Source organism: Carassius auratus, chromosome 50 (assembly GCF_003368295.1).
Source record: "Carassius auratus strain Wakin chromosome 50, ASM336829v1, whole genome shotgun sequence".
Lineage (NCBI taxonomy): Eukaryota > Metazoa > Chordata > Actinopteri > Cypriniformes > Cyprinidae > Carassius > Carassius auratus.
Genome location: NC_039292.1, coordinates 19,770,177 through 19,791,028, shown reverse-complemented (window position 1 = coordinate 19,791,028; position 20,852 = coordinate 19,770,177). Strand labels below are relative to the sequence as shown.

At 42.9% G+C, this 20,852-nt stretch overlaps 1 protein-coding gene across 2 annotated transcripts; it reads left to right on the top strand.

The window, feature by feature from the left end:
- Positions 1-2,530: 2,530 nt before the first annotated feature.
- pus7 (pseudouridine synthase 7) lies at positions 2,531-20,540 on the top strand. Of its 2 annotated transcripts, XM_026239685.1 has the most exons (17): positions 2,531-2,772; positions 2,882-3,193; positions 3,289-3,373; positions 4,789-4,902; positions 12,080-12,224; positions 12,604-12,621; positions 13,266-13,377; positions 13,454-13,531; positions 13,605-13,733; positions 13,887-14,012; positions 14,408-14,469; positions 17,444-17,604; positions 17,691-17,817; positions 19,065-19,166; positions 19,565-19,694; positions 19,779-19,870; positions 20,034-20,540. In XM_026239685.1, the coding sequence occupies exons 2-17, from the start codon at positions 2,892-2,894 to the stop codon at positions 20,168-20,170; spliced, it is 1,920 nt and encodes a 639-aa protein (XP_026095470.1). In that variant the 5' UTR covers positions 2,531-2,772; positions 2,882-2,891; the 3' UTR covers positions 20,171-20,540. The 2 variants fall into 2 exon arrangements, with proteins under 2 accessions (XP_026095470.1, XP_026095471.1); XM_026239686.1 differs by lacking the exon at positions 12,604-12,621 and having other exon boundaries at positions 2,532-2,772.
- Positions 20,541-20,852: the final 312 nt, after the last annotated feature.

Genomic DNA, 20,852 nt, shown 5'->3' with positions numbered 1-20,852 from the left:
TAGACTGCTTGACAGTCTCGACGTATTTCTCCGACAGAGATTCCACCGCGACACCGAAAATACCGGTGGGGCTCACCAGTGCATCCAGGAACTGCCTCTTTTCGGCATCACGCATGCCGGACAGCGTCAGCCACAGATGGCGATGCAGGAACACAAGGCTGCTCATATTGTGGCCGATTCCCTGCGCTACCTTTTTCGACACCGCGAGAGCGAGATCCGCCGCTGTGCGCAGCTTCCTGAGCGACTCTGGGTCTGGGCTTCCCTCATCCAGGGACCCAAGGAGCCGAGTTTGGAAGACCTGCAGGATTTCCATCGTGTGGAGGGCAGATGCTGCATGTCCAGTCGATATGTACGCCTTCTCGGCGATGTGAGCAGTAGCTCGACATGGCTTAGAAGGCAAAGAGGCGGTTTTCGAGCCGGGAGAAGATGCCATGTGGGCCGCGATAGCATCTCCGCCCCTTCCAACGTCGTCAGCAGCTGGGTCCCCTGTGCATGGGCTCGGGCTGAGTAAGGGGAGCGCCATGACCGGGTGAGTTCCTCGTAGACCTCAGAGAAAAAAGGTGCGGGTCTCTGCGGGGCTTCAGCCTGGAGGCCCGCACCGAGGAAGGGACCGTCCATCCATCTCTTAGACGACAGCTCCTTGGGGGTGTCCACTCCAATTCCATATCTGCCACCGCCTCCGCGAGGATCGCCATAAGCTCGGCATTCAGCGAGGCGGGGGTGGCTTCAAACGGGGCCTCGGACCACGCTCCCGGGTCTGAGGCATTAGTAGACAAGGCGTCGTCCTCGTCATATCCAAACGAGTCCATTTCCCGCACTTCTAGTGGAGGGCGGTAACTGGCCTCAGAGTATGAGAAGGGGATCTTCCACGTGAGCTCTCTGCAGTCTCCCGGTTCGCGGCTTGATGGCGGCGGACGGGGGAGAGGCAGGAGATACAGGGCCACCGTTACGGGTAACGGCCAGCCTTGCACGAAGGATCTTGATGGGAAGCTCCTCACAGGCACGACATCCCGATCCTTCGAATGCCGCTTCTGCGTGAGCCCGACCCAGGCACAGCACACACTGCTCGTGTGCGTCTGGGAAATCAATGGGCCCACCACAAATGCGGCAAAGAGACATTTTAAGAGTAAAAATCACCGGAACGCGAGAGGGGATAATTTTCCACAATTTTCCGCTCTATATGCATGAATCCACGGAGAAACCAGACTCAAGTGAAGAAAAAAGATTCTGAGGTTTTTGGCGCCCGCCATCACCTATATTGATGGCTATCAGCCAATCAATCAGGTGAGGGCGAGGACGCCATTGGCTATTTGCAAGCAAAATAATTATTCAATCAGACTTCATAATTTCGAGGAAATGGATTTCCCCATACGTAATGTCGAGAGACCCACTCTCGACATTACGAGAGACCCATTCCCTTGGGTATCAAGATCCACACTTGATACCCGAGGGAATCAATAACATCTCTGTGAAATCTTGTGAGGAGCTTTCAAATTCAGCGAAGAATTCTGTTAAAGCTGATATCAGAAAAACACCACTGATGTGGAAACCCGGAAAAACATTGTTCAATAAACACAAATCTCCACCTTTCAACATGGATTTAACAGTAAACTACAGGAACAACTTGTGGCAGAAATGGTTTAAATGCTTCACACAACTTTTCCCAGCACTTCAATGCTTTAAGTATTACAGAATTTGAAAGTTATTTTTAATAGGTTTCCCCCATGTATAAAACTAAAATTTTCATAATTTAGGAAAGCAAACACTTATTTAATACAAAAATAAAGATATTAAATGACCACTGGTAGATGGCTACAGAGAAGTATTTATAGGTCATTTCCACTCACTAATATCGCCTATATATTTTTGTATTCATTAAATTATATTAAGACATTATGAATGACAGTAATAAAAGTACATTTTATCAGACGTCTCTGTAAGACGTCTGCTAAAGATCCGGGAATCATCTGCTGTTTACTCTGATAAATGTCTCAGAAGCAGTTTTACATGCATTCTATAAATGTGTATTTGACATCTGACAGGAAACATCTTCGAGATGTACTGCTGATGAACAACCTTAAAAATACATCTTGTATATGTAAATGCAGACATCTCAGAGATGTAGATGTGTGATTAGGGATAGTTTACTGTCAGGTGCTGGAGCATCATTTTGTAGATCTTAATGGCTCTAGTGCTGGTGTCCTCAAACGTTAGTCTGAAGCCCTAGTGGTTCTCCAAGTCAGAAAAGTCATAACTGTGTTAGAAGAATGTTGTATGTGGTATATATTTCACTGCAAAACAATAAGAAAAACGCCGCAAATATCATGGCAAATTTTGAGAAAAGCCACAGCAAAATCAGTCATTTTTATGGCAAAAATCACAAAAAAATAAAAAAAATAAAAATAAATAAATAAATAGTGAAATCCTGGAGGGACTGGGCAATGCTGGTGCCTAACTCTGATTGACAAGGATGTAAACCAATGACATACGCGAGGGGCGGGGCTTTGTGTTGGATTCGTTTCCGGGGAATGTGAGCCGCGTCAGAGGAAGCACGTGTGTGGATGTTTTGCGTGCGGCTCGTGTGCGCGCGGTAAGATCAGTCCAGAGAGTTTCGTGCTTTAGTTAACGTTAAAGATTAAGTTAACGTTAGTTCGTGTGGACCTCTGCTTGCAGTGCTTTCAGATCTGTGCTGTTTTGTTCTCATTCCGTTTTTAAGCGCATTTTCAGCCTTAAAAGATCCGATTTTACTGACACTCACACCCCATCCGACACGTGAGTACATGTTTAATATAAATCCTGCTGTGATTAGGTTTCACCGTGAATATATAGATCCAGTGTGTACGCTGTAATAACCCAGATTAAGAGTGCTGTGTGAATGTAGACTGGTTCAGATGGAGGAGGCCGAGGCCAGTCCGCTCACAGTGACCGGAGAGAAGCGCTCCCTCCCTGAAGAGGATCCGGGTCACGCCGCCAAGAGGCTCCGAGTGGAGCAGGAGGAAGAGGAGCAGGAGAGCCGAGGAGGAGATGAGGAAGAGCCGCTGGAGCAGGAGAGCCAAGGAGGAGATGAGGAGGAGGAAGAGCAGGAGGAGGAGAGCTTCGCTGACATGATGAAGCACGGCCTCAGTGAGCCGGATGTGGGCATTCTCAAGTTCATCAGCGAACACAAAGGCTTCTCGGGCATCCTGAAGGAGAGGTGTGTGTGTGTGTGTGTGTGTGTGTGTGTGTGTGTGTGTGTGTGTGTGAGTGAGTGACAGGAGCGTCAGTGACATGCGTCCTTCTCTCATTCAGGTACTCAGACTTTGTGGTCCATGAGATCAATAAAGAGGGGAAGATGGTTCGTCTGGATGATTTGTCCGTTCCTGCTGATGTTGAGGTGAGAGTTTGCATCACTCACACACACACACTTGAGATGGATGTAAACAAGTACAGTTATCAGATTTTATTAGAAATGGATTGTTAGATTTTTTTTAATAGCCTATTAAAAATTCTACTCATAAGCGGGTGTGTGTGTGTCTGTGAGGGTGTGTGTGTGTGCGCATGTCTGAAGGTGTGTGTGTCTCTGCGTGTGTGTGTCTATCTGTGTCTGAGTGTGTGCGCCTGTGTGTGTGTGTGCACGCGTGTGTGTGTGTGTCTGAGTGTGTGTCTGTGTGTAAGGGTGTGTGTCTATAAGGGTGTGTGCGTGCGCATGTCTGAAGGTTTGTGTGCGCATGTGTGTGTGCGTACGTGTGTGTGTGTGTGTGTCTGTGTGTAAGGGTGTGTGTCTGTAAGGGTGTGTGTGTCTGAGTGTGCGCATGTTTGTGTGCGCATGCGTGTGTGTGTGTGTGTCTGAGTGTGTGTGTGTCTGTGTGTAAGGGTGTGTGTCTGTAAGGGTGTGTGCGTGCGCATGTCTGAAGGTGTGTGTGTCTCTGTGTGTGTGTGTGTGTGTGTCCGAGTGTGCGCATGTTTGTGTGCGCATGCGTGTGTGTGTGTGTCTGTGTGTAAGGGTGTGTGTCAGTAAGGGTGTGTGCGTGCGAATGTCTGAAGGTGTGTGTGTCTCTGTGTGTGTCTGAGTGTGCGCATGTGTGTGTGCGCACGCTTGTGTGTGTGTGTGTCTGAGTTTGCGTCTGTGTGTAAGGGTGTGTGTCTGTGAGGGTGTGTGCGTGTGCATGTCTGAAGGTGTGTGTGTGTGTCCAGCAGCACTCCAGATTAGTCTCGCTGGTGTTCTGCTCCAGGGCTGATCCCTGGCTGTGTCTGACCTCAAGTGATCTTGTGATGATCTCGTGGTGATCTCGTGGTGATCTTGTGGTGATTCATGATCTCGTGGTGATCTTGTCTTGATCTCGTGGTGATCTCGTGGTGATCTTGAAGTGATTCCTGATCTCGTGGTGATCTCGTGGTGATCTTGAAGTGATTCCTGATCTCGTGGTGATCTCGTGGTGATCTTGAAGTGATTCCTGATCTCGTGGTGATCTCGTGGTGATCTTGTGGTGATCTTGAAGTGATTCATGATCTTGTGGTGATCTCGTCGTGATCTCGTGGTGATCTTGTGGTGATCTTGAAGTGATTCATGATCTCGTGGTGATCTTGTGGTGATCTCGTGGTGATCTTGTCGTGATCTCGTGGTGATCTTGTCGTGATCTCGTGGTGATCTTGAAGTGATTCCTGATCTCGTGGTGATCTTGTGGTGATCTTGAAGTGATTCCTGATCTCGTGGTGATCTTGTGGTGATCTCGTGGTGATCTTGAAGTGATTCATGATCTTGTCGTGATCTCGTGGTGATCTCGTGGTGATCTTGTCTCTGTGTGGCAGGAGGACTCTCAGGACTGCAGCTGTGCTGAGACTCAGACTCTGACAGAAGAGCAGAAGCAGCAGCTGGACGAACTGCAGCACTTCAAGAACAAAGAGGGAAGCGTGGCCATCGAGGTGAGTAACGTGTCTTCTGTGTCTGATGCTGGTGTTCACTGGAGTAAAATAGCTTTTATTCAGACTTTCTGCAAGACTTTAAAAGTCTTAAATCGTCCTTCCACAAATGAAAGCCCAAATGAAATTAAATGAGAGCAGAAAATCTTAAATTCACAAATCTCTTCCTCAGTATTTTTGTCTTGTTTTCCAGTTAAAATATCTAAACTTGCTTGAAGGGATAATTTGTAACAATTTCCCTACAAAGTGTGGAATTTGCACTAATTGTAAAGGAAACGTGTTTTTCTTGAATGGATGTGTGAACACAAGTGGATAAATTTACAAACACAAACCGTTTTCAAACCAAGTGTACTATACAAATCATATCTACAAACAGCATGCCTAAACGTGCTAGTCCTGTGCAATACAAATGTGTGTGTGTGTTGTAGAAAAATGTATACAAGTCGTAGTCAGCCAGATGATGAACATTATTAATATTATTAATAATTATTATATGATGCAGTCACACTTGTAGCAATATTAGTTAGTTCTGTTGTTGATTCAGGGTCAGCATCATCTGAGGTCCTCTGAGGGTCAGCATCATCTCTTCTCAGGTGTTCTGGATCCAGACTGGAGCTTGTGTAAATCCTAGTTACCACGGGATGAAGATCCAGCAGAAACAGAGAAACACACAGAGACATCATTAGCATAGCTGCTGATCCAACAAACTAAAATTAATTAGTTTAACCCAAGCTAAAGAATAAGAATGGGCATTTGATCAGATGCAACTACACTCACAATTTAAGAGATGCACTATTCGAATGCTTGGCGAAAGAGATGCGTTTTTAATCTAGATTTAAACAGAGAGAGTGTGTCTAAACCCGAACATTATCAGGAAGGCTATTCCAGAGTTTGGGAGCCAAATGTGAGAAAGCTCTACCTCCTTTAGTGGACTTTGCTATCCTAGGAACTACCAAAAGTCCAGCGTTTTGTGACCTTAGGGTGCGTGATGGGTTGTAGCGTGGTAGAAGGCTAGTTAGGTACGCTGGAGCTAAACCATTTAGGGCCTTATAGGTAAGTAATGATAATTTGTAACTGATACGGAACTTAATAGGTAGCCAGTGCAGAGACTGTAAAATTGGGGTAATATGATCATATTTTCTTGACCTGGTAAGGACTCTAGCTGCTGCATTTTGGACGACCTGTAGCTTGTTTATTGAAGAAGCAGGACAACCACCTAGAAGTGCATTACAATAGTCCAGTCTAGAGGTCATGAATGCATGAACTAGCTTTTCTGCATCAGAAACAGATAACATGTTTCGTAGCTTGGCAATGTTTCTAAGATGGAAGAATGCAGTTTTTGTAACATTGGAAATATGATTTTCAAAAGACAAATTGCTGTCTAATATAACACCCAGATTTCTGACTGTAGAGGAAGTAACAGTGCATCCGTCTAGTTGCAGATTGTGATCTACAAGATTCTGTGTAGTGTTTTTTGGTCCATTAATTAATATCTCTGTCTTATCCGAATTTAATAGTAGAAAATTATTGGTCATCCAATCTTTTACATTTTTAACACACTCTGTTAGCTTAGATAATTGGGAAGTTTCATCTGGTCTCGTTGAGATATATAGCTGAGTATCATCAGCATAACAGTGGAAGCTAATTCCGTATTTTCTAATAATATTACCAAGGGGCAACATGTATGGCTGGGTATTGTTCAAAATCCTTCGATCCGGTGCCAATTTCGATACCTCAGTTTCGATACCAGTTCCTAACGATACTTTTTCCGATACCGTATGTTTTAAAATCCATTTCAACATCAGCACAAAAACATTAAACACAAAAGTTTTATTTTTCACCTTAATTAAAACAAATTCTGGTAACACTTCACACTCAGGATAACATCATTAATACAACTGGTTGTGTTTTTTGGATAGGGGTGCGCCAATCAGGGGCGGACAGGGACCAAAAAGTGGCCCTGGACTTTCTGGCCCACAGCAGCCCACCACATCATAACACAAACGTCCCTGTTTTGATGTCATTTATTAATTTAATTTAAGTAAACAGTTTGGGGATTTTAACCAATAGGGCAACTGATCCTCCGTTGGAAAAAAAAAAGAACAGCAGCTTTTCATTTAGCGACTCCTAGTGAACGATACATGCTCATCAAGACAAAAATTCTCCTAGAACTCACACTTTGCATTCAGTTAACAGATCCATACGAATCATGCATGAAATACAAGTTTATAAACTCAAACAATAGCTTTCTGTGCTTTACAGATGAACTTGAAGTCTTTATTCATTCGAGATGTTCAATAATAGATCATCTTTGGCTCGGTAATACAAGTTCATGATCCGATTAGTGAACCAATGATTCTTTTGAGTCAATCTTTTAAAATAATTTTTTGTTTAAAAAAACCAGTGTGGAAACCAGTGTTTTACAAACTTGATAGATCTGAGCTGTAGGGCTCGCAAAATCGCTATCCTGACGTCCCAGGGCAATTGTGTCTTCCAGTCCGATGTGCTATTGTGAATAGTGATGTAAAATTCCTACCTTGATTTGCGTTGTTCACTCGCTTGAAGGGGTGAAACGGATCGTAGCTGATCGTTTGCACTTGTTTCTAAATATTGCTGATTCAAGCGTTTTAAACGCTCAGAACGCGCTTGAATTTTGCGCTCACTCATTCAAAGCACGGGCTGAGAGCAGCATTTCAGACAATGCGCGTACAGAGAATGAATTCATCTTTCGCGTATCTTAACTTCTGAATGAACACATTCTGAATGTAACGTATACAGTGGCCTGCTGCTTAGAGAAATTCGCTGTACCGGATAAATCTGTCTCTCTCTCTCTGTTGACATGAAAGGAGGAGTGTTTCAAGATACGCAATGGAGTAGACCAAACTAAACAGGGAGGGAGGGCAAAACACTCATCCAAACAAATGCTTCATTAAACTGGTGGTAATGCCAGCTTTGGTTGCAATACTCTTATCGCATATGTTGCACTTTGCTGACTCAGCATCCACTTTTATAAAGTTTAGCCACACTTAAGACCTTTTTGGCATTGTAAAACGGAAACATTTTGAGAAAAAACAACTACACTTGTGTTGTGTGACTGCGAGTATCTTCAGAAATCCTCCCTGTCACATCACGTGGTGGTGGACAGCCAATCACAGCAAATTTAGGTCCTCACATGCACGGTATGCTACAAGCTCACACAGCCACTTGAGAAAAAAAAAAAAAAAAAAAAAAAACGACCGCTTGGCTTTTGGAACCGATATTTAGCAACGAAAGATAAAAAATGTTTCGATACTCATAGTATCGAAGTTTTTTGTTTGATACCATAAAGGCATCGAAGTTCAGTACCCAGCCCTACCAACATGTATATTGAAAATAGAAGGGGACCTAGGACGGATCCTTGTGGCACTCTATATTTTACTGGTGATAAATGAGATGACTCCCCATTTAAATAAACAAAATGGCAGCGATCGGACAGGTAGGATCTAAACCATCTAAGAGCCTGCCCTTGAATACCTGTATAGTTTTGTAATCTATCTATGAGTATGTCATGATCTATGGTGTCGAACGCAGCACTAAGATCAAGTAAGACTAGAAATGAGATGCAGCCTTGGTCTGACGCAAGAAGCAGGTCATTTGTAATTTTAACAAGTGCAGTTTCTGTGCTATGGTGGGGCCTAAAACCTGACTGAAATTCTTCATACAGATCATTTTTGTGCAGGAAGGTGCTCAGTTGAGCAGACACAACTTTTTCTAAAACTTTAGACATAAATGGAAGATTTGAAATAGGCCTATAATTTGCCAGTTCACTAGGATCTAGTTTCTGTTTCTTAATAAGTGGCTTAATAACCACCAGCTTGAATGGTTTTGGGACGTGACCTAAAGATAACGACGAGTTTATGATATTGAGAAGCGGTTCTTCGGCTACAGGTAACAGCTCTTTCAGTAATTTAGTGGGTACAGGATCTAATATACATGTTGTTGGTTTAGATACAGTGATAAGTTTATTTAGCTCTTCCTGTCCTATATTTGTAAAGCACTGCTCTTTATCTTTGGGTACGATGGATGAAACTGAAGTGTTAGATGCTGTAGAATCTACATTCGCTATTGTATTTCTAATGTTATCTATTTTATCAGTGAAGAAATTCATAAAGTCATTACTATTTAACGTTGGTGGAATATTTGAATCAGGTGGTGTCTGGTAATTTGTTAACTTAGCCACTGTGCTAAATAAAAACCTTGGATTGTTTTGGTTATTTTCAATGAGTTTGTGTATATGCTCTGCCCTAGCAGTTTTTAGAGCCCGTCTATAGGTGGACATACTGTTTTTCCATGCAATTCTAAAAACTTCTAAGTTAGTTTTTCTCCATTTGCGTTCAAGACTACGAGTTACTTTCTTGAGAGAGTGAGTATTACTGTTATACCATGGTACAGTACGTTTTTCTCTAACCTTTTTAAATTTGATCGGGGCAACAGCTTCTAATGTATTAGAGAAAATAGTGCCCATGTTGTCAGTCATTTCGTCTAATTCATGTGTATTTTTGGGTACAATATCTATAGCAGTAAGATCGATTCCATCCGATATAATTAAATCTAGTATATGATTAAAACGATGAGTGGGCCCGGTGACATTTTGCTTGACTCCAAAAGAGTTTATTAGGTCAGTAAACGCAAGTCCTAATGTATCATTTGTATTATCAACGTGAATATTAAAATCTCCCATGATTAGCGCCTTATCAACTGTAACTAGAAGGTCTGAGAGGAAATCTGCAAATTCTTTTAGGAATTCTGTATACAGCCCTGGTGGTCTATACACAGTAGCCAGAGCAAGAGATACATTAGATTTCTTTTGCATGTCTGACAGAGTAACATTTAGCAGAAGTATTTCAAAAGAGTTAAACCTGTATCCTGTTTTCTGGGTAACATTGAGAATATCACTATATATTGTTGCAACACCTCCGCCACGACCAGTCTGACGGGGCTCATGCTTATAACATTAGTTTGGTGGAGTAGACTCATTTAGACCAAAATAATCATTTGGTTTTAGCCAGGTTTCAGTCAAGCAGAGTACATCAAAACTATTATCTGTGATCATTTCATTTACAATAACTGCTTTGGATGTGAGTGATCTAATATTTATGAGCCCAAACTTTAAACAATTTTTTTGTTAATTTACTTCACATGTTTCTGGTTTAATCACGATAAGATTTTTTTCTAGATCCTACATTAAATTTATATTTTGACCTCACTATTCGGGGAACAAACACAGTCTTAATAGATTTTACAGCGCAAGTACTTTTATCATTTAAGCGGGTGGAACAAAAGTCATCATAATAGTTATTTGAGAATTGTCTTAAAAGCATATTAGTATGTTATGTGTAAGCCAGGTTAAAGAGATGGGTCTTTAATCTAGATTTAAACTGCAAGAGTGTGTCTGCCTCCCGAACAATGTTAGGTAGGTTATTCCAGAGTTTAGGCGCCAAATAGGAAAAGGATCTGCCGCCCGCAGTTGATTTTGATATTCTAGGTATTATCAAATTGCCTGAGTTTTGAGAGCGTAGAGGAGTATAATGTAGAAGGAGCTCATTTAAATACTGAGGTGCTAAACCATTCAGGGCTTTATAAGTAATAAGCAATATTTTAAAATCTATACGATGTTTGATAGGGAGCCAGTGCAGTGTGGACAGGACCGGGCTAATATGGTCATACTTCCTGGTTCTAGTAAGAACTCTTGCTGCTGCATTTTGGACTAGCTGTAGTTTGTTTACTAAGCGTGCAGAACAACCACCCAATAAAGCATTACAATAATCTAACCTTGAGGTCATAAATGCATGGATTAACATTTCTGCATTTGACATTGAGAGCATAGGCCGTAATTTAGATATATTTTTGAGATGGAAAAATGCAGTTTTACAAATGCTATAAACGTGGCTTTCTAAGGAAAGATTGCGATCAAGTAGCACACCTAGGTTCCTGACTGATGACGAAGAATTGACAGAGCAACCATCAAGTCTTAGACAGTGTTCTAGGTTATTACAAGCAGAGTTTTTAGGTCCTATAATTAACACCTCTGTTTTTTCTGAATTTAGCAGTAAGAAATTACTCGTCATCCAGTTTTTTTATATTGACTATTCATTCCATTAGTTTTTTAAATTGGTGTGTTTCACCGGGCCGCAAAGAAATGTAGAGAGGAGTATCATCAGCATAACAGTGAAAGCTAACACCATGTTTCCTGATGATATCTCCCAAGGGTAACATATAAAGCGTGAAGAGTAGCGGCCCTAGTACTGAGCCTTGAGGTACTCCATACTGCACTTGTGATCGATATGATACATCTTCATTCACTGCTATGAACTGATGGCGCTCATATAAGTACGATTTAAACAAAGCTGGGTTTTCATCCAAAGTTGCAAGTTTAACTTGAGCACAACATTGGAATATCGCATAAAACATTAGTGAATCAGGTTTAGAGTCAAATGTTGCTTTTCCGCTCCACTCAGCTCGCCCCAGTGTGTGTTTTCTCTGCAGTTCTGCTTTAGAGTGGGCAGGATTATTCACCTCGTTATTGTTATGCCGCCTCTACTGCTATGACTCTTAAAAAACGTTTAGCTTCTGCGTCGCCCTATCAAGCTCATGCTGGATTCAGTCCTCTGCTGTCAACAAGAGGAACATCTGTACTTTCTCAACAGACATCTAAACTTTTTGGTTGTTAAAAAAAGGTGTGCTCATTCAAAACCGTTGTCGTCGCTGGCTGTGCTGATTTAAATCTCAATCCTGATTAACTTATTTGTTCTGTTCCTGTGGCTCAGCGGTAGAGCGTTGCGTTAGCAGATCAAAAGGTTGTGGGTTCAATTCCCAGGGAACATACATACTTGTAAAAAATAAATAAGATGTATAGCATGAATACACTGGAAGTCTCTTTGGATAAAAGTGTCTGCTAAATGCATAAGTGTAAACTTTAAATGTCAGAGGTTTTGCAAAGTCACATGGAGGAATTTACTCAAAATACTTTTCCGTCTCCCATTATTCACTGAAGTCAAAAATCACTTCAAGCAAGGGTAAAACTTTTTTGGGAAATAAGGAATTTAATTTATTATGGCGTTTCCATCAGTGATACTTCAAAATGCGCATAAAGGCGTCCTGATGGAAACGTGTCTACTGGCTAACAAACTCAATCTTTCAGGTGCAGGAGGATTCGAAGGAGAAGCGCACTCTTCTGCACAGAGCTGTGAAGACTCTGTATCCCGGCCTGGAGACCAAGACCGAGGACCGAGAAGGGAAGAAGTTCATCGTGGCGTATCACGCTGCTGGGAAGAGTGCGCTGGCAGGTACTGCTGTGCAAACGCCTGAAACACTGTGGTTAAGATGTGCTTGTGGTCTGAGCGTGGCTCTGCATGATCCTCAGAATGAGCTCTCGCCTCGCCTCGTCTCGTCTGCATGAGCATGAGTGCATGTAACACGCCTGATGCTTGTGCATGTCCAGAGCAGATCTGCGTCCCACAGGATCCTCTCAGAGGGATCCGTTCTGTTCCTGTTCAGTAAGGAGTGATGTGCTTTAGCTTCACAACCTGAAAGGAAACGAACGGTTCCCAGAGCTGTGCTGTGACTCTGGAGCGCTGTGAACGCATGCGAGCGTGGCGTGTGTGTCCTCTCTGTCCCGAGTAACGCTCTCTTGTTCTCCTAACGCTCCTCTCGCTCTCTGGACAGAGGTCCGGCCCTCGGCAGGTAAGATCAATCCCACATCAGCCTGGGACACGCACGTCAGGGAAGCTGGACTTTCATTTAAAATTCGAATTCATCAAAAAGCTGACAAACTATCTTTTTTTACATTTTAATGTGCCTTTATAAATCAGTAGAACTAAATCAGGATCCTAAAGCGGCAGAGTAAAGCTGAGGTGATTGACAGAAGCGTGTTGTTCTGTGTTTGAGATGTGCAGAAATGAAGTGAAAGTTGTATTCTGTACCAAGAGCTGTGAAAGCTCGTCTCGTGACTGTGACTAAAGATGACAAAACATCAGGAAACTGTGCTTGAGTTATACTGATAACCTGAGTGTGTGTGTGTGTGTGTGTGTGTTAGTGAGTGTCTGTCTGTGTGTGTGTGTATGAGTGTGCGTGTTTGTGTGTGTCTGTGTGTGTGTATGAGTGTGTGTGGAAGTATTGTGGAGGTGTTCTGAATGAGTGTAATTGCTGCGGTCTCAATTGATTTGATGAAAAGTTGGAGTAGATATTGCACTGGTGTTATTGTGCTCATATGTTGTTGTTTAAAATGTAAATAAAGCACTAATAAAAAAATGATTCAGTTATGTTGTTAGAGTCTGTGCTGCATTGTCACAGTGTCTTTGTTCTCTTCCTCATGTGTCCCACCGAAGCCCCTCGAAAGCACTCGTGGCCAAAGAACCGCGGGAGCTTCTGTCATTTCGTTCTCTATAAGGAGAACAAGGACACCATGGACGCCATTAACCTTCTGTCCAAGTTCCTCAGGTCTGTCAAACACTGGTCTGAGTCGCTGCTGTCCTCACCTCTCGCCCCGCTCACAGCTCCTCTTCTGTTTCTCTAGGGTCAGACCCAACATGTTCTCCTACATGGGCACCAAAGACAAGAGGGCCGTCACGGTGCAGGAGATCGCAGTGCTGAAGTGAGTGAAGCCGTCAGACGTCTGCTGTCCTCAGACTCACCGTGTTTACAGGATTCTGAACATGTCTCCACAGGATCAGCGCTGAGAGATTGTCTCACCTCAACAAATGCCTCATGAACCTGAAGCTGGGAAACTTCAGCTATAAGAAACAGCCATTAAAACTGGGAGAACTGCAGGGAAACCACTTCACAGTGGTTCTCAGGTGAGTCCTCGACGCTCCGCTCTGATTCAGTGTTGTCATCATCCAGTTCAGCTCTCTTCAGTAGTGTCTGTCTCATCAGTCGAGCCACACTAAACAAGCTCATTCAAACAGACTGGCAATAGTTAGAGTGTGTGAAGCATTTCTCCTCCACAGGAATATCTCCGGCTCTCTGGAGCAGGTGGAGCAAGCCATGACTTCACTCAAAGAAACTGGCTTCATCAACTACTACGGCATGCAGCGCTTCGGCACCACAGCCGTGCCCACACACAGAGTCGGCAGGTGACCACACACACACACACACACACATGTTTGTTTTTGTGTAAAGTGTGTTCATCCCATAGGTGTAATGGTTTTTATTCTGTACAAACTGTATATTCTATGTCCCTTCACCAACCCTACACCTAACCCTAACCCTCACAGGAAACTTTGTGCATTTTTACTTTCTCAAAAAAACTCATTCTGTATGATTTATAAGTGTTTTGAAAAATGGGGACATGGGTTATGTCTCATAAGTCACCCTCTCCTTGTAATACCTGTGTCATACCCATGTCATTATACAGAGTTGTGTCCTGATATGATACACACACACACACAGTCGGCAGGTGACCACTCTCACACACACACACACACACACACTCATACACCTGTTTTTCGCTGCTGGCTCTTCTTCACAGGGCTATACTGCAGAACAACTGGAAGGAAGTGGTGGATCTCATCCTGAAACCTCGTCCTGGAGGTCAGATTCTCTCATTAGCTGTTCCTTCTGTCATTTCTTCTCTTACTCATTGAGTGCTGGTGAGCAACCTATCTGTGACTCAAGAGAGTGCTTCAGTAAAATGTGACTTATGTCTTCCATTTAAGTAAAATTTATTTCTGAGAGATATCGGGTGAGGTAGAGCTTTGTGTTCATCAGTGCTCATCTTACACTGAAAATGAATGAAGCACACAAATAAGCTTGAAGAGTTTGAATGCTAAACATAAACAAGTCATGTTGCTTCTTACAATACAGATTGCTTCAGATCAGCTTTACAGCAGTAAACCGCATCAGGGCTGTAAATCTGTGCAATCAGGAGTTTCAGCTAGAAAGCAGCTCTGCAGATGATCATGGTATTGTTCAATCTTTCAGTTGCTTCACTGGTTCGTTTCAAGCACAGCTGAATAGATTGATCATAAAGTGACAGGAATCAAACCTCTGTCAGGAGAAAAAGACTTGTTAAACTAGATTCATTCAGGGAGACCTGTTCTCCTCTAGCCCATTGCATCAGTGTTCGATTGGGAGATCACTGTGCTCCTCACCATGATGTTACTGGTTTCAGTGTGCCACAAACACAGTACTGTACAATTTTTAGAAAAGCAAACGAAAACACTTTTATGAATGCTATCAAGTCAAACTTTATTCATAGAGCACAACTTTAACACAACCACCAATAAAAATAAAAATATGTATTTATACACAAAAACAAACATCTAAAGTACCATACACAGCATCACTCAAATGCAAGGGTTTAAAAATTAGTCTTTAAATTTGATTTAAAAACAGTGATGGAGAGGCCCTGATAATGAGGGATAAACTCTTTCAGAGTTTAGGGGGTTAATGACCTAGCGGTTGTATATGGCTGGATAAGATCACGGATATAATCCGGGGCTGACTTATGCAATGCCTTGTATACAAAAAGAAGGATCTTAAAATCAAATATGAATTTGATAGAACAGGAGTAATATGCTCCCTCTTTTTTGTTCCTGTTAGCAATCTTGCTGCATTCTGAACCATCTGAAGCTGAGATAGAGTGCTTTGAGGAAGGCAGACATACAGAGAGTTACAATAGGCCAGCCTGGAAGAGATTAGTGTTTGGATGACAAATTTGAAATCTTTTTGACAGAGAAAATGTTTTACTTTCGCAATTGGTCTAAGGGGGAAGAAGCTACATGCTTGTCAAATTGTAGTAATGGATCAAAATGGACACCTAGATTTTTTGCAAGTTGTCTCTAAGGGAACTTAACCTACTTGTAAAATTTGTACTGAGTGCAGCGGGGCCTAGCAGAAGCACCTCAGTTTTGTCAGTGTTTAGTTGCTAACAATTATTAGCTATCCAAGTTTTTACTTCGTCAAAACATGAGAAAAAAAGGTGTAAAGAAGAGTCATTTTCAAGTTTGATTGGAGGGTAAAGTTGGAGGTCATCAGCGTAGCAATGATAGTTAATATTATATTTATGAAGAATGGAGCCTAGGGAAGCATGTAGAGCAAGAACAATAAAGGGCCAAGAATAGAACCCTGTGGAACACCATGAGAGAAGAGAAGGCAGAAGATGAGGTGAATGACCAGATATTTACTGAAAAAGTCCTACCCATTAAATAAAAGGTGAACCACTGTAATGTTGTGCCTTGAACCCCTACTACTAGAATGTAACGGTACGTGTAACGGTGCACGGGTGCGGAACATATACACTTTCGTGTTTCCAAACGAACATATTAAGTGGCGGAAGTCTTCGCGTTCAGCAGAAATCCCGCCCTGCAGCTGATTCTAATGCCGGTGACACACTGGCTGCGTGGCGTGAGCGTGGCGTTTCTGCTGTTTGTCAGTTGCGTGACACTAGGAAAAAAAGTGATTGTAATTCAAACGCAGCTCCCGTCGGCATTTAAACAGACCTTTGCTCTTAATTCCGATCGGTCCAACGCTATAATGAAATCTGAGCAGGTCTAAAAACTGAAACTGTTCTTGCTGCACTTTACACTTTGGAAAAGTTATATATATATTTAAAATATGAGCAGGTCTACAAGCTGGCATTGATAATGCTGCACTGTAATCATAGTTATATATTTATATTTTCCATTATATTTTATTATATGATATTGGTTTGAGAGTATTTTATTTAGTGGAGAACTTTGCAGCAGTATTTTATTTCTTATTCTTTTTTTATTTTATATATATTTTATTAAAAGTATGTAAACAAATTGTTTAAAAAAAAATAGTTTATAGTAATAAACAACCTGCAGTTTAATGTTTGCATTTCTTTCCCTTACTGTACCGAAAATGAACCGAACCGTGACTTTAAAACCGAGGTACGTACCGAACCGTGATTTTTGCGTACCGTTACACCCCTACTTACTACACATTTGAGTTGATTCAAGAGGATGTCATGGTCAATAGTGTCGAAGGCTGCACTCAAATCTAACAGTATAATGGCAGTTGACCCTGAATCAATGGACAACAAAATATAATTCATAACTTTAAGCAAGGCTGACTCTGTACTGTAATGTGCTCTAAAACCAGATTGGTACTTATCCAGAATGTTAAAGGCATCCAGGTAAGAAGTAAACTAAATTGTATTGAAATTGTAGATGTAATGCTTTGATTGTCAAAAGAATTCCAGGTGTAGTTCACTTTTAGCCAATTTGATTACTCCTAGCATTTTCATCGGTCAGACCTGGAAGTCTGATTGATTGATAACTTTTGACAAAGTTTAGTTTAGGTGTGAAAATAATGAACATCTAGTGCAAGAGCAGGAGGGATTTGTGATTTGCAGTTTAAAGTGCATGCACACCCTCAGGGCAGGAGCGGCATGTATCTGAGAACGCGCTTCAGGTTTAGTGCGAGAGCAAAGGAAATCGTGCATCATATTATGGTATAGATTAATGTACGTGCTACAAGTGCGCACTTGCTCTTGTTGTGAGGTGTAACCGAGTGTCTGTCTCTCTGGTGGTGTGTCCAGCGGAGAAGGGATATCTGGTGAAGTGCAGAGAGGAGTGGGCGCGCTCTCAGGACCCAGAGGCGGCCCTCAAGAGACTGCCGGTCAAACGCTGCGTGGAGGGCCAGTTACTGCGAGGCCTTGCCAAGTACGGCAAAAACAACATCATCACAGCGTTCGGACTGGTGAGAGAACATAATGTTTCACATCATGAAATAACCCAACACACTCTTGACCTCCGCAGTGCTCTAACGTCTTTATCCTGCTTCAGATCCCTCGTAACAACAGGCTGATGTACATCCACAGCTATCAAAGCTACGTATGGAACTGTATGGTCAGCAAACGCATGGAAGCCTTTGGGCTCAGAGCTGTGGAGGGAGATCTGGTTCTCAGAGGAGGTGAGTGTGAGAGAGAGAGAGCGTGTGTGTGTGTGAGGGTGAGTCTCTGTGTGTGTGTGTGTGTGTGTGTGTGAGGGTGAGTCTGTGTGTGTGAGAGTGAGTCTGTGTGTGTGTGAGAGTGAGTCTGTGTGTGTGTGTGTGAGTGAGTCTGTGTGTGTGTGTGAGAGTGAGTCTGTGTGTGTGAGAGTGAGTCTGTGTGTGTGTGAGTGTGTGTGTGTGTGAGAGTGAGTCTGTGTGTGTGTGTGTGTGTGTGTGTGTGTGTGTGTGAGAGTGAGTCTGTGTGTGTGTGTGTGTGTGTGAGAGTGAGTCTGTGTGTGTGTGTGTGTGAGGGCGAGTGTGTGAGAGTGAGTGTGTGTGTGTGTGTGTGTGTGTGTGTGTGTGTGTGTGAGAGTGAGTCTGTGTGTGTGTGTGTGTGTGTGTGTGTGTGTGTGTGTGTGTGTGTGTGTGTGAGAGTGAGTCTGTGTGTGTGTGTGTGTGAGGGCGAGTGTGTGAGAGTGAGTGTGTGTGTGTGTGTGTGTGTGAGAGTGTGAGTCTGTGTGTGTGTGTGTGTGAGAGTGAGTCTGTGTGTGTGTGTGTGTGTGTGTGTGTGAGAGAGTGAGTCTGTGTGTGTGTGTGTGTGTGAGGGCGAGTGTGTGAGAGTGAGTGTGTGTGTGTGTGTGTGTGTGTGTGTGTGAGAGTGAGTCTGTGTGTGTGTGTGTGTGTGTGAGAGTGAGTCTGTGTGTGTGTGTGAGAGTGAGTCTGTGTGTGTGTGTGTGTGTGTGTGAGAGTGAGTCTGTGTGTGTGTGTGTGTGAGAGTGAGTCTGTCTGTGTGTGTGTGTGAGAGTGAGTCTGTGTGTGTGTGTGTGTGTGTGAGAGTGAGTCTGTGTGTGTGTGTGTGAGAGTGAGTCTGTGTGTGTGAGAGTGAGTCTGTGTGTGTGTGTGTGAGAGTGAGTCTGTGTGTGTGTGTGTGAGAGTGAGTCTGTGTGTGTGTGTGTGAGAGTGAGTCTGTCTGTGTGTGTGTGAGAGTGAGTCTGTCTGTGTGTGTGTGTGTGTGTGTGTGTGTGTGAGAGTGAGTCTGTGTGTGTGTGAGAGTGAGTCTGTGTGTGAGGGTAAGTCTGTGTGTGTGTGTGTGTGAGTGAGTCTGTGTGTGAGTTTATGAGAGTGTTAGTGTGTTGGGTGTGTGTGTGTGTGTGACAGAGTGAGTGTTGTGTGAGTCTGAGAGTGTGTGTGTGTGTGTTGATGCTGACAGAATCTCCGGTGTTTTTCAGGCTATGCTCATGTTCTGTCCGCTGAAGAGGCAGAAAAACACTCAGTTCATGACGTGGTGATGCCGCTGCCAGGGTTCGATGTCATTTATCCCACTCACAGTGGTGAGGCATTCTGGGAAAACCTGGATATATGAGGAAGCCTCATTGTAAAAAGTGATATCTAGACATAGAAGAGTTAGAAAAGTCAGAAATTCATAAAATGGTGAAATGCCATTCATAAATGTAGATTTCTTTTTAGCTGTGTAAGTCTTTAAAATATAAAAATAAAATGTATAAATTGTCTACAATTTTTTTTTGTGGGTAGTTATTGTGAGTAATCATGGTGGCAGGTTTAATATAGTTGTGGTTAATGGGGGATTTGGAGAAACAGATGGTTTGTGTGCTTTAGCATCAAGAGAAGAAGCAGCTCTTCTCTTCCATTTGTTCAGCTTCGGCTGGTCAGATGTATTTTCTGTTGGTGCTGTTGGACTTCTCACTGGTGTTCTGTGCTTCTCCTGCAGTGGGTGGAGGCTACAGAGACATGCTGAGCGCTGATGACCTGGACATCGATAGCATGAGGCATAAAGTTCGGGATTACTCTCTGGCCGGCGCATACAGGAGGATCCTCATTCGCCCCAGAGACGTCAGCTGGTGAGTGAGCTCCAGTAACTCGCTCTGCTCCTGCGCATTGAGATTGAGTTCTGATGGAATCTGTCTGATCTTTCTTCTCTGAAGGGAACTGATCCAGTACGATGATCCACGAGTGCCTCTCGTTCACACAGATGTGGAGAAATTAGAAAACGCTCCAGCTCCGGTTTACCTCAAAGGTCCTAAACACACACATTTACTCAGCTCTGAATAGGGAAGTTCCATAGACTTCTGTTGGTTTCTTTCTCTGCCTGGCCAAAAAATGTCATACACTCTTTTTCGTTGGACTGTTTTTTTTTTTTAGTTTTGACCACATATATGTTTGTGTATGTGTGTGTGCAGAAGGGAAGTATCGGGCCCTGAAAATGGAGTTTTCTCTGCCATCCTCCACGTACGCCACGATGGCCGTCAGAGAAGTGCTGAAGATGGACACCAGCATCAAGAATCAGACTCAGCTCAACACCAGCTGGCTGAACTGACCGTCACAAACATGCTCTGGATTTCTGACAGCTTTATTCTGCTCACATTTTTTCAGTGATAAAGACTTGACTTTCTCATGTTTGTCATTTGGACACCGTGAAGAAGCCACAGCACCGTTTTCAGTTTTAGTTGTAGAATTTGTTTTTTAGTGAGGGTGTTTTAATGCTCCGACAGTATAAAGACAGTTCTTACACATATTTCCAGAACTTTAGCATAAACAAAGATTTAGCAGTAAAAGAACATGTACCGGTTCTTGTAAGATTCATTTTGCTATTTGATGATGATTATTATTGTAAATTGTTTGATTCCTGCTGAATATTCAGTTTGTCAGTGTAAATATTTTAATCTGAATAAATGAATCTGACTGATTTCTTTGTGTATCCGTGATTTACTCATCTGTCAGACATGTTCTCTAACACACTGGATTTACACTCGTAAGGTCATTCACCCAGAGCCCAGAACCATGATAACACGTCTTCTGCTGATTGGATTAGGCTTTGCCCTGGGTTATCGAAGAATTCAGAAAACGGGAACAGCTGTCCAAAGCCTCACAAGGCTGCCCGTCATGATTGAAGCAGTGGGCAGAGCGGTCAGCACTGAGACTATTAACCACAATATGGAGACCATCACGGAGAAGCTCACGGCTTTGCAAAGGAAAATGGATGGATTTGGAGACCAGAA

Coding starts and splice junctions, on each gene's coding strand:
- pus7 (XM_026239685.1), top strand. CDS start 2,892: ATGGAGGAGGCCGAGGCCAGTCCGCTCACAGTGACCGGAGAGAAGCGC. Junction 14,013..14,407: donor CCCACACACAGAGTCGGCAG/GTGACCACACAC, acceptor TCTTCTTCACAG/GGCTATACTGCAGAACAACT. Junction 14,470..17,443: donor CCTGAAACCTCGTCCTGGAG/GTCAGATTCTCT, acceptor TGGTGTGTCCAG/CGGAGAAGGGATATCTGGTG.